Genomic DNA, 13303 nt, shown 5'->3' with positions numbered 1-13303 from the left:
GAAGAGGGAGGGCATGGGCAGGGAATTCAAGGAATCAAGCATTGCTTCCAACACTCTTACCCAAGAGCCACCCTAAATAGCACCAGGGTGCTGAGTCTGTCTCACCCCCATTTACCCTTCTTTCTCAGAGCTGGCACCTGCAGGCAGGTGGGAAGAGAGTGGGAGCAGTGTCTTTTCCACAGGGGCAGACTGAGGACACCGTGGAACCCTCCCCCCACCATCTCTACCTTTGTTCTACTTTCTCCCTTCTGGCTGATTCTTCCTGATGGCTGGGCATCCACCTGGGCAGACAGAACAAAGGGAACCCTTGAGGAGGGGCCAGTTCTGGGGTCCATGCTGGAAAAGGGCACCCAGGCCAGTGGCATGAACCCCAGATACCCCCTCCACTTGGCAGCTGGCACCTGCCAGGGCACCAAGGGTCTGCTTGTGTCTCCAAGGCTACCCCCGAGCCCCATCCATCTTCTTCCTGGACCCTCCTCCTCTTCCCCCCACCCACGTGATGTCGGAGAAAACAAGACCGTGAATCAATGGGATCCTATGTTTCTGCAGCCAAAGGCTGGGCACGATGCCCAGGGGAAAAGGAGACTTCCTAGCCAGGAGGTGGGGTTAAAAGAGGCCTGGGCTTCCCTGCCACCCCCGAAGAACCTGAGAGTGGGCAGGGCAGCCGGCCAGGGGGCTGGGCATAGAACCAGCCTGGTATTAGTCGGGGCTGGCCCAGAAGAATGAGCAAGTGGGGACGCAGTGCAAACTGACCTCTGACCCCAGGTATCCTTTGCCTTTGGGTATAGCCTGACCCTGCCCTCACCAGAAGGACCTGGATTGGCATCAGAGAGGGTCTGGGTAGTGGCAGAGTTAGATGGGCGTAACTCTCAATGGCAACAGGCAGGCAGGCACAGAGTCACCCAGTGGGCTGTCTCTTGTCCTCCCTGAATCCTATGGGGTGGTAAATACGTTTCCAGTCCTGGGCACACAGCCGCCTGACCCTGTTGGTAGACCCTGCCAGGTCAGGGAGGGGGCAGTCTCACCTGTGCCTGCGTCCATGTCTGCCTTTCCTGCTCACCCACCTTACTGCCTTGCGGTTCCTCCAGGCAGAAGCAGCGGGTATAGACTTTGCCCTCAGTCTGTGGGTTGATCTCAATGAGCTCATTACTCTGGGTGTCTCGGCGGGCCTTGGAGCTCTCTGGGGGGCACTGTGCAATGTAGGGGAGAAGCTGGGGTCGGTACAGAGGGCAGACACCCCCCGCCCTTACCCACCCATCCTAAGATCTCCAAACCTCCCCTCCTGGCCCCCCATCTCCTCACACCGCGCCTCTGGGCAGTGCCCACCCCAAGCCGTGCCGGGGCCAAGCCGCTCACCCCTCGCGGCGAGATCTCACAGCAGCCCTCCTCCAACACAAGCTCCGGGTCACAGTAGATATGCGCCTGCTGGATGTCAAACTGCCAGGGACACACAAGTCAGTTTTACTTCATTTTATCAATGTGTGCTGCACCCTGGCCCTCACTGAGGCTCAAAGATGTCCTTCCCCCAGAACCCCAGAATTTGACCCCAGGATGTTTCCTGCCTGGCTTGGGAGACAATCACGAATACAGTTGTCACCAAAAACAGAATGAAACTGTACATGCAGGAAAGGGGGACATGAGGGACAAGTGACTCAGAGGAACAGGGGAGGAGGGGAGTCCATTCAAGTTGGGTCTTGAAGGGCCAGTAGATATCTAGCAGATGGGCACACAAGGGAAGGCAGTCCAGAAAGAGGTAACGGCACAGGCGAAGGCACTGAGGGGTGAGAGGACTAGGTGAGCTGGACACGTAGGATGGAAATGGCCAGAACAGAGCCAGAGGAGGAGTTTAATGGGAGATGATGTGCAGACATTTACAGGGACCAGGTCATGAAGGGCCCTGAGTGCCAGATGAGTAAGTTTAGGCTGCATCTGGAGGGCAGCGAGGACTCATGGAAGGGGTCTGAGCAAGGGAAGGACCTGTGCAGATACAGACAGACAATGGGATGCTGACTCAGGCTCCCAGAAAGTAACAGGGGAGGTCAGGGCCCAACCTAGCACTCACTGAGATGGGCTTGCCCTGCTCAGCATCCATGCCCAGAAACACGTGGCCCACAGGCTGCAAGGGTCGCCAGGGCCCCAGAGGCTGGGAGGAGGCTGAGGTGCAGTCCACATGCATGGAGGCCACGCGTCCGGCCACGCTCAGCATCAGCTTGTGCCAACGCTGGTCGAAGAGCTGGGGCACTGGGAAGATGCAGGAGACAAAGTCGCCATCCTGACCCCGGACCCGGAGCTCCAGGCTCTGCTCTTGGCTGTTGACTTCCAGGGAAATCTGGGTGGAATCAGCAAAGGGAGCAAGACAGGGAATCAGAGCTCCAGAGCCATAGCACAGAAAAGACAAGAGCCATCGAGCTCATTTCACAAGAAAGGGAAACTGAAGGCCAGAAAGGGAAGAAGCTGGGGGGTTGGGGGGGTCCCCAAACAGTTACATCCTGAAAGAACGGGACAGGTGCTTGGGGTGCTGGGATAGAGCAGGGAGGCCCAGTAATTGCCAGTTGGGCTGAAGTCATACTGCTTGAGGCCCCAAGAGACAATCGGAACTTGGGGGCGGGCTCACCTGAGGGTACCCATCTCCGTCGGTCACTTGAAACAAGTACCACGTGTTCTGGTGGGTGCGCTTCTTGAGCAGTAGTGTGAGCACCAGTGCAAACTCATCCGGGAGGCCCCGGGGGAATACCTGTCTGTGGATGGAGCAGGGAGGGTGCCCTGAGCCTCAGGTGAAGCCCCAACTGGTCCCCCCACTGGGTCTGTTGAGCCTACGCGAGACACGCACAGGTGTACACCTCTAAAGTGACACACCCACACACACAGTCATTCATTCCTTGCACACTTATTGTGCCTACAGAGTGCCAGGTGTGTGGGTCTGGCTGCTGGGGATGCAGTGATGAAAATACAGAGAAGGTGTCTGTCCTTGTGGGGCCTTCAGTCTGATGAAGGGGACAGACCACAAAGAATCCTCAGAATGACTGTTTCATTACAATTGTGGCAAGTGCTTCCAAGGAGTACAGGATGCCCTGGGGAGAATAAACTGAGGCCTAAAGGATGAGTAGGAGTTAGAGTAAATGAGGGAAAGGTGAGCTTCCCTGGAAGAGAAATAGCCGAGTGAGCTCTCCTCCTATGGGAGGAGAAATGGTGAAAAAATGAACAGGTTTCATCCCAACCAGAGCAGCAAGAAAGAAAAGGGAACATTTGGGGAGTTGAGGCTGGAGAGATAAGCAGGACCAGACTTGTGGGACTTTGGGCCTCAGGCAGGTGAGCACACACACACACATACACACATTCAGACAGACTCAACTCTTGCCGGGTTTACACTTCCATCCTGGAGCTCTTATAGGGCCCACAGGTGTAGATCTGTCCAGATCTACAGATATCTAGCCAGAGGTGGGGAAGGGACAGAGGGTGGTCTTCCAGGGACACCCTCTCTGCCCACCCTACCAGCCACGAGGGTGAAAACCCAGTTGACTTCCTCAGAGGGAGGGATGAAATGATCCCCAGAGGGACCCCTAAGCTTAGGCCCCACACCCAGAGGTTCTGGGGAATGTAGGTGAGGTCGGTATTGAGTCTCAGCAGGCATCCTGGTGTCTTTACCGTGTGGGCTGGGTTAGCGGGGCCGCCCCCAGCCGCAGGATGAGAGGACCCTTGGGGTTGCGGATCTTCTTGATGGGGGGTATCTTCAGGAGGCTGAGTCGGTGGATGAGGTTGAAGCCTTCAGGGGAGACACCAGACAGATAGGTCAGCTGGGCAGGTGAGGAGGGGCCCAGGCCACTCCAGGAAGAAGTTGAAGACGGTAGAAGTAGGCACTCACCTGTCACGTTGGCTGATAAGTCACTGCTGTGTTCCAACTTGAGTCCTTCTTGCTGCGAAGGTGGGCATTGCTCGCCTGGAAGAAAATTAGCAGAGGGCATTAGGTGGGATCAGGTTGACGGAGGTGCATAGTCGGGTACTTTGAAACCCGGGAAGGAGCAAGTTTATAGTTCCCATTCTGGACCTTCAACCAGGCCCTGCCTTGGGGCTGCTGTCACCATTTGCCTCTGACCCTGGCACCCAGGGAGGCAGGAAGACACCCATCACACAGACGGGAAGACTGAGGTCCAGAGACTGAGGGCTGAACCACGGGCACTGAGTCCATAGCAGAGCAGGACCAGAAATCCCATAACACAAATACCCCAAGACCCTTAGTCTGGGGCCTGGCCAGCAAGGGAGAGACTGAAAGAAGCTCTAGGCAGTCTTAGAGCTCAGATGGGATGTACACATGTGCTCGCTGCATGGATTCATACTCAGGTGGGCCCTAGGGCACTTCAGGGTAAGGAAAAAATGGGTTCACACACGCTTGTGTTATATACAGTTGCATGTGCATGTCTGCGCAAGTGTGAGTTGTGGATTCCCGTGCCACCGGGAATGCCATGTGCAGCTGAAACATGTGATGTCAGCAATGAGTGGGGCTCATCTTCCACACCCCAAGCAGACAAGCAGATCCGACACGAGTCTGAGCCGACAGAGTGCCATTTCACCTGAATAATCACCCTGAGAAGCAGTGAGAAGAGACTGAAGGCCTGAGGAGGGCCACAGCCTTAAGGGAACCACCAGGGAAGGCTTGGGGCTCCAGACAGGGTATATTTTAGGGGTAAGAGCTCCTGGAGAAGAGAATAGTTTAATTCTGGTCTCCAAAGCCCCAGTAGGACAGGTAGGCAGCAGTGGGCCTCCCTTCTCCCTGAATAACACATGTCGGGGCCGGGGAGAGGGTGCTACAATAGCAGGGAAAGAGGTTGGAACCTCAAAGCCCTTCCCATCAATGTGGATGGGGTAGCTGGGACAAGGCAATGAAGACAGCTTCAAGAAGCTGGGCACTGGACTCCCTGGCTGGCCTGGCTGGAAGAAGGAACGCTGGGTCCCTGGGTCCAGTGTCCCCCTCGGAGGCTCCCTCCCCCAGATCTGGCCAGAAAGACCATCACTGTCTTCGGCATCAGCAGCAGCAATGAGTGACTCACCCCTTGGCAATGGACCCAGATTCCTTACAGATGTTGAAATCCTCTGCCCCAGTACCCCCCAGGGGACATGGTGAGGGGAAGGGGAGCAAGGCACATGCACATGGATGGAGATACACACATATGCACAAACATATGTGGCATACACAACCCACAGGCAATCATATGTGCCCTGGGTGCACAACCACCCTCATATCTACACTTTGGTTTCTCTGCCTCTCTCAGCTAGATTTAGGGTCTAGGAGTTCTGTTCTGGCTTGGCTGGGCAGCTGAGCTGTGGAGCCCAGAGGGCACTTGGCAGAGCTGGGCAAGGTGCCCTGTCAACTTCCCCTGGCTTTGGGCCCTGGAAAGCTTCACCCTCTGTCCCATCCAGCATCTGGGCCCTGGGGTGGGCCCTTTATCCAAGATCCAAGGCCAGCCTGGGAGGAGGAGGAGTACGTGGGCTGGAGGATGGATTCTCCACCACGAAACAGATCAGAAGGGCCTGGGCCTCATTTGGGAGGCAGCTTCCTTCTGCAAGGAGAACTCATTGCCTGCTCCTCTTCACCCCACGGTCCTGCTAGTAATTTATGCACAGGATGGGTGCATGCACGTGTGTTCTCTTGCAGACAAAGAAATACATACAGATGCACAGAGAGGCATGAAGAAACAAACCCAGAGATGCTCAGAGACACACATGTACAGACAGAAACACACACATACACCCTTTAGCTCACCCCAGCCCAGGCTTGGGTGCACAAACGCCCCAGGCCACCCTGAGCCTAGCCATCCCCCCACCCCCACCCAAACTCTCCCACAGGTGCCCACATGACCTAGGGATAAAGTCACATAAGTACACAGGGAGAACTCCAGGGAGCCAGTCACAGGCCTATGACCGTCCTGTGTCATCTCACCTGTATCTGCCCCATGGCTGCAGGTGGCCCAGACACTGAGCAGCCACAGGCTGGGAGCCCAAGATGCCCACATCCTGGTCCAGAGAGGTCGGCCACAGCTGCAGCACCTGTAAACCACAGAGGCTGGGAAGGCGGATTCCTGAGCTCACACAGCACAGTTCCACACATGGGCAAGAAGCAGCCAGTCCACGGGCCCAGGCACCTCCGGTCTTGGGTTGGCAGGAGGTCTGGGCAGGCGTCAGTCCTTGGGCTAGGATTTGGGCAGGGGCGATATTAAAAATATTTAACTACCGGTATGGCACGGTCACTGACCAGCCAGCGCAAACGCTGGCTAGAGCACAGAGACGGGCAGTACCTGGCTCTGCCACCGGAAAGCTGCTGGATCAAGGAGAGGTGTAGGTAGTCCTGGAAGGCCAGGGGAACTGGTATAGTGACAGGGCTTGAGGCAGAGGCTATTACCAAGACATTTCGAAGTATCTCAACATTTAAACAACCTGTGCACTGTACTGGTGTTACCAGCCCGGTACCTGGCCACCAGCACCCAGGTCGGCTCAGGCAGCCCTGCAAAGAACCCACAAGGTCAGGGGGTGCCAACTGAGCTGATGTTCCTGGAAGGCAACACAGAGCTGTGTGTGGGCCAAGGAAGCTTCCCCCAGGGGTACAGTGGGCAGGAGAACAAGTCACCGGGGCTCAGGACCTCATCACCAACCTCCCCTACTGATGGATGTTTGTCTTTTAGTTTTATTAAACCCTGATGGATGGGCCCAGATAAATCAATGCAAGCTCAGCAAGCAGCCAGCAGAGTCATACATCATCTGGTCTCCCCGGGGACAGGCAGCTTGATGCACATACACAGAGCCCTACACAGATGTTGAAATCATGTGTCCGCATGATACACGTAGATAGATAAGCACATATACACATATACATAGGGACACATACATGCCAGTGTGTGCAGACAAATGAACCTGCACACAGGCATGCTCCAACACAGAGAGATATGCATACCAATATACACAGACACACCAGCTTGCACATATACATGTGTACACAACCAGCCTATGACCACCCCTCCAGTAGGCCTTCCTATCGGGAAGTTCTTATGCAAGTCTGACCTCATTCCTCCTGCCGTAATGGAATCCTATTTCCCCTCCCTCAATGCTGGATAGGAAGGAGAACAGAAAAGAGCCCTCACCCCAGTGTATTTAGAGACAGGAACTCAGCCCCCTCCTCTCTGGGGTAGAATTGTGCCCCCACCCTATTCACCTTCCATCTTAGCAGTGTGCACACCCCAACTCTCAAGCCCTATTCCAGCCTCCCCCTCCTGCCAGCCAATGGAAGGGCTGCCAACCATGGGAAGCATGTGGACGCATGTGGAGGCGTGAGCATGGATGTGCTCGTGACCCCTTCCGGCTCCTGATCCTGGTCTTTACTTCCCAGGCCCGCCAGAGCCAGGGACTACAGGGATAGAGGGAGAGAAGCTCCAAGGAGGTGACCCCTACCCCTCCATCCAGCAACTCAGATGTATCGAGATTTGGGGGCAGGGAGAGTCAGAATGGGATTGTTCAATCAGAGGTTACTGAGGTCCAGAGAGGTAAAGCCACTTGTCTCAGGTCACACAGCAAGTCAGGGACAGAGAGGTCCTGAAACCCAGAGTCTGCCGGCAGTCTACGTCAGCCTCACTTACCTGTGGTTGGGGGAGGGGGAGGTCCCCCACCTCACTGACAATCCAGGTAGCCCAGGCAATGCAGCAGAAGAAGTAAGGTCAGGGTTCCTCAGCCCTGCCTTGGTCCTCGATCTCTCCAGGCGGTAGGTCCGCAGCTTTCCGGGTCCCGAGTTCTCCGGCCGACTGCTGTTCCGTGCTCGCCTACTCGAGACTGCCCGCCACGCCGGGTGGGGGGAGAGGGGGTGGTTCCAGGAGGCTGGGGGCTTGCCAGGACCGCTAATGGAACACAGCTGGACCAGCCCGCCAGGCAGGAGGAAGGAGGGTGGGCCGGGAGAGGGCTCAGCCGGTGGCGGCTGCAGGCGGCTGGACAGACAGACACACAGCTCTGCTCCTGGCCTGGCGGTGTTCCCAGGCCCGCCCCTTCAACTTCCCCGCCAGGTGAGCAGGAGAGGCAGGACCCTGCATGCCCAGAGTTGTCCTGGAAGGGGCTCCAGAAGGCGGGCAGGCGGACGTGCTGGCCCTTTAAGAGCCAGGCCCCGGGCTCGAAGGGCCTCCCCAGTGCCACCCCCTTCCCCTTCCCCGGCTGGGCCCACAGAGGCTGGGGGAGGGAGGGGGAAGACCCTCCTTCCCGGTTCCGTGGCACCCGTGACGTGGCTGCCGCCCAAGCCTCGGTGGTCAGCCTTTTCCAGTTCCTCTGTCTAACATTCCCAGTCTGTCTGTCTGCAATGGAGGATGTGGGGGGGTGGGGGGAGAGCCATGGAGGGTGCTAAATTAACCCCTTCCTCTCTGGCCTCATTCCCAGCAAAGTGGAACCCAGCGAGTCCTCTTGTTCTTCCTTACAGCATGAAGTTAGAAGGCCTCAACTCCCTATCCCCGCTCTAGTTTCGTGGCTTCAAACTTATCATTTAACTAGGAGTCCACCTTCTCATCTGTAAAATGGGATAATAGTGGTATAATACCTCACAGGGTTATTGTGAGCCAGAAATGATTGAAGTCTGTAAAGTGCCTAGCACTTAGGAGCACATAGGAGGAGCTCAGTAAATATTCCATTTTTATCACTATTAGTGTCTCAGGCAGGGAGGGAGGGGAAAGGAGACAGGGAGGGGTGGAGAGAAGGTTGGGGCTGGCTCATAGGCCATTGATGGGGAGGGGTCCAAGGAAAGGAGAGAAATTGGGGTTGGATGAGAAATTGGACTTCTGAGGAGGAAGGAGAAGGTAACATTTCATTTTCTGCCCCGAGGCAGTGGGATGGCCAAGTTGACCTCCTAAGTGTCGCCCCCTGGAGGCCTCAAACAGATTTCCAGACACCAAGACTGAGGAACCATTGAGAAGTAGGTTCAAAAGACCCGTGAGTGGTGGGGATGGGGATGGGGATGGGGATGGGGATGGGGATGGGGATGGGGGTTGAGGGGGGGAGTAACTGGGTTTCCTGAAGGGGGAGGGGGCTCCCTGTGGAGGGACCCTGCTGTGGCCTAGCCCTGTGGCCCCATTGAGCCCAGGCGGATTCCGCCGCCAGGCCTCCAGGTGCTGAGTCAGTGGAAACCCCAACCACGGCCATGGCGGGGTCCTGCTGTGGTCCCTGCGCGGAGCCAGGCCCAGATGTGGCTGTGGCCTGGTGGGACCTGGAAGCGCTGAGCTCAGCAGGCGGGAAGTGGAGGAGGCAGGGCTTTCCGAGCCCCAGGGGCGCAGGCGCAGCTTGGCCTGCCCAGGGGGGTGCCGCCCTAGTAGTGGGCACTTGGAGAACAATAGGAAATGCGTAGAGGACCGGCTTTGATATAGGAACCTCACGTATGTTAACTCCTTTAAACCTCACAACGACCCCAAGGAGCAAGATACCATCCTTCTTTTAGAGCTGGGGAAACCTGGAACATGCAAACTATGCAATATGCCCGAGATTGCGCAGCTCTGGGTGGTAGCGAGGAGGCCCACACCCCGGTGGCCTGGGATCTCAGCACAAGCTCTTAACCACTGTGCTATCCTGGGCGACTCCCACCCTTCCCTTCTCCCTGCGGTGCCCCAGACCCAGGCTCTGCCACACAGGAGGGAATGGCTGGGCCCAGAGCAGCAGGAACCTGGGATGGCAGAACCTGAAAAGGGGGATTCCAGATGACTTTCCACAGCACCAGCACCAGCACCCCAAGGATGCTCACAGGAAATCACAGGGCATACCCCAGGCCTGGATATACTATCCCAGACCCAGTCTCAGAAAGGCACCTGTGTCCCTTCTGCTGTCCGGCACATATGTGCACACACCCAGAAACCAGCGGTCAGATATGCTCCCTCACAACATATGTGTGTGGAGTCCCTGCACATGGATATGTAGACAAGTGCACACAGACACACCTGACCCCGGAAATATTTCCACACAAACAATTGCACACAGACACTAAACCTCTGCATTAATAAGTAATCAAAGACATATGGCAGAAATAAATTCCTGGACATACCCAGACATAGACAGGTGCAGAATTCTCAGAATGCATGCATACAGCACTGAACGGACACAGAGCCCATGCATGCACACAAAAACATGTGTGCACACAAACATACAAACAGAAGCACACATACCCACGGCCATATTTACTCAGATATGCAAGTACAGAGAAAACTGCAGACCTATCACGCATACACGTATGTGCACAAAGACAGGTGTGCACACAGATTCAGCCCCCCGAACACCCACTCAGATATGCACATACTGACACATGTGCACAGCACATGCATGCAGCTATGCTAACTCATTTACATGCATTCCGCCCCAGAAAGCCCTGTACTCCAGCAAGCAGGGTATCCTGTGGGGCTGGGCTCAGTGCCCTCGCCCCAGATGGCATCTCCACGAGGTAATCAACACTGCTAATTGCCACCAGCTGCCCTGGAGCCTGCCTGCCACTGCCGGGCAAGGCTGCCAAGGCCTCCTGGGGCTAGGCTAGTATATCCAGATGTCGGACAGTGCCTAAGGGCCCGCCCATCCCCCTGCCCCAGCTGGTCACTGGGGAATCCCCATATGGCAGGGCCAGCACCTGGGACTAAGAGAGGGTGCAGAGCCAAGGTCAGGGCTTGGTCAGGACGGGCTTAGCATCTTCATACAGCCTAACAGAGGTGGTCTGAATGTTTTAGCCTAGCACAGTGGTCCTGGGACCACCCCCCTTCCACACGCACACGTGGGCTCTGGCATGTGTGCATACGGGTACACACAGTCAGGGCATGCATGGCTAAAACGGACCTCTTGATTTCTGTCCAGAGCTGCTCTGTCTTCCCCATTCCTATAAATGTTACCACAATCCATTCAGCTGCTCAGGCCAGAAACCTAGGAGTCATCCTTGGCTCTTTTCTTTCCCCTACCATTCCCGTCCAATCCTGTCCATTCTATCCCCAAAGTACAGCCCTCATCCATCCACTTCTCTCTCCCCTCCACTGCTACCACCCTCACCCAAGCCACTACCATCTTTCACTTGGGCTGTTGCAAGTACCTCCCAGCTGACCTCCCTGCCTCCTTGGGACCCTCTACACTCTTCCCACCCAGAAGTCAGTCAGCTTTCTCAAAACTTGTAGTTGATTTCATTCTCCCACTTAAATGTTCCGGTTTTCCTTTATTCTAGAATAAAATCCAAAACCCTTCACTCAGGTTCCCAAGTCCTTCACAATCGGGCCTCTGCCTTCTTGCCCAGCTGCCTCACCCCAAAAGCCACCCCATTGGCTTCCTTACTGGGCCCTGAATTCGCCATCCTGGCTTCCCCTTTGGAGATTTTATACCGAGTCTTCCCTCTGCCCAGAAGGATTTTCCCCTGACCTTTGCCAGGTCAGCTCCTTGATGTCCAGGTCTCGCCGCCCACATCACCTCCTCAGAGTGGCCTTCCCTGGCCGCAGGAGCCCGAGGAGCCGCAGCTCACTCGCTAGCACATCACCCTGTTCGACGTCTCTGCAAAACTCTGGTGTCTTTGTTGGTTTGTTGTCTTTCTCCACGGCTGGGCAGGGAGGCTCTGGGAGGGGCCCCGTCCACCGCTGGCATTGCTGTCCTACGGCTGAGCCCGGTGCCTCGCAGGCACCCACCAGCTGCTGAGGGAATTAGCACACGAGCACTGCAAGCACGCGGACACACGTGTCCGTCCGGTGTGGCCGTCAGCACACACCAGAACACACATGGATGCACACATATTCAGAGGAATACTCTCTCACTCACACGCACATACACAAACGCAGCTTCTGGGTCACCGAGGAGAGACTAAGACCAGAAGCCAGGACCCCTTTTCTACCTCCCTCAGTTTCCCTGAGTGCCTCTGTCCTGGCTCCATACAACTCCCCCCTGTCTCGGTCCCCTTTTCTCTGTCTTTATGTCTCCCAATCCTCTGGTCTCTGGTTTTCTGCTGTGTCTGCCTCCTCCTCCATGCCTACCCCTCTCTCCAACTCTTTCTTGCCTTTGTCTCCGTTTCTAACTCTTCTGTTTCCTTCTGCTTTTGAATCTGTCTCTATTTCTGGGTCTCTATCTCTCTGTGCTATTTTATCTTTGTCTTTTCCCCATTTTTAGTGCACCTTTATATCTCTGTGTCCTGTCTCTTCCTCTCTGAACTTCCCTGACACTATGTCTCTGCTTCTGTATATCTCTCTCCACCCTCTTTCTGTCTCTCTGTGTGTATCTCTGTATCTCTGCATCTCACCCTCCCTCTCTCTCCTTGCCCTAAATCAGCCTCCGCGTCGACTGTCTGCATCCCTATGGCAGGGAGGTCCATCTTTCACCTCTGGCTGGCAGCTTTACAGTCCCACTGGGCAGGCTGGCGCTCCACTCAGCTAATGCCCCACCGCCCCAGCAGGGTCTCGGTGCGCTCCACATCGACGCCCAGCCCCGCTACTTTAGCCGCTAGCCAGGCTCAGCCTGGGCATCTCGCTTCAAGTAGCTCACGGCCCCAGGCACCTGCTCAGTTCGACTGCCCTGTAGATTCTGGGGAGCTAAGCCCACACTCCATGGCAGTGGCCAGGGCAGGTGGGCCCTGAAAGAAGAAGGAATGATACTCCAGGTATCCTGGGCCCCGGCTAGGTTGCCCTGGGCTCTGCCCACTGCTCAGAGGGGCCCATAGAGAGGCAGCAAAAGCCCTGGATTCCAGCCTTACCTCTACCCACTGCATGTCCCAGGGCCCGGCCTCCCCATAGTACCACGTAGATATGTACCACATAGGATCCCAGGCTGTCCCACCTAATCTGAAGGTTAAAGCACCTAGAAGCATTGGGCTGGTGACCCCATCTCAGTGGTTCTCAGTCAGCGGCGATTTTGCTCCCCCAGAAGACATTTGGCCAGATCTAGAGCTATTTTTAGTTGTCACAACTTGGGGCAGGTGCTGCTGGCACCCACGGGGGTAGAGGCCAGGACTGCTGTTGACCGTTGACAATGCACAGGGCAGCCCCCCACAGCAAGGCATCACCGGGCCGAGAATATCAGCAGTGCTGCAGCTGAGAAGCCCTGCTCTACCCCAAAGGGAAGATTCTGCTTCTCAGAATTCCCACGCTCCTGACCTCCTTTCAACTCTTAGTCATATGCTGACCAGGATGGAGTGTGGGCCCCAGGACACCAGAGTTTGATCCGGCTCTGCCTTTAATAACGGCAGCTGACATTTACTGAGCTCTTCTGAAGTGCCAGGCACCACACACGGACAAACTCATTTTAGTCTCAGAACACATGCGGCCTGGGCACTGCCAACACCCCCACTCTA

The 13303-nt window shown here is 56.0% G+C and overlaps 1 protein-coding gene across 1 annotated transcript in view; it reads right to left on the bottom strand.

The window, feature by feature from the left end:
• The window catches only part of COL16A1 (collagen type XVI alpha 1 chain), a 51277-nt gene extending 42971 nt beyond the window's left edge, over nucleotides 1-8306 (bottom strand). Inside the window, exons 1-9 of the mRNA XM_077150510.1 lie at nucleotides 7623-8306; nucleotides 5936-6042; nucleotides 3863-3937; nucleotides 3646-3763; nucleotides 2615-2738; nucleotides 2063-2329; nucleotides 1357-1437; nucleotides 1065-1190; nucleotides 228-281 (exon numbers count right to left, since the gene is read on the bottom strand). Of these exons, the coding sequence (XP_077006625.1) occupies nucleotides 228-281; nucleotides 1065-1190; nucleotides 1357-1437; nucleotides 2063-2329; nucleotides 2615-2738; nucleotides 3646-3763; nucleotides 3863-3937; nucleotides 5936-6008 (918 nt within the window). The 5' untranslated portion in view covers nucleotides 6009-6042; nucleotides 7623-8306. The remainder of the gene's footprint in view (nucleotides 1-227; nucleotides 282-1064; nucleotides 1191-1356; nucleotides 1438-2062; nucleotides 2330-2614; nucleotides 2739-3645; nucleotides 3764-3862; nucleotides 3938-5935; nucleotides 6043-7622) is intronic.
• Between the last annotated feature and the right edge of the window lie 4997 nt (nucleotides 8307-13303).

This window comes from Tamandua tetradactyla, chromosome 2 (genome assembly GCF_023851605.1).
Source record: "Tamandua tetradactyla isolate mTamTet1 chromosome 2, mTamTet1.pri, whole genome shotgun sequence".
Classification (NCBI taxonomy): domain Eukaryota; kingdom Metazoa; phylum Chordata; class Mammalia; order Pilosa; family Myrmecophagidae; genus Tamandua; species Tamandua tetradactyla.
This window is presented reverse-complemented; position numbering and strand designations above follow the sequence as displayed.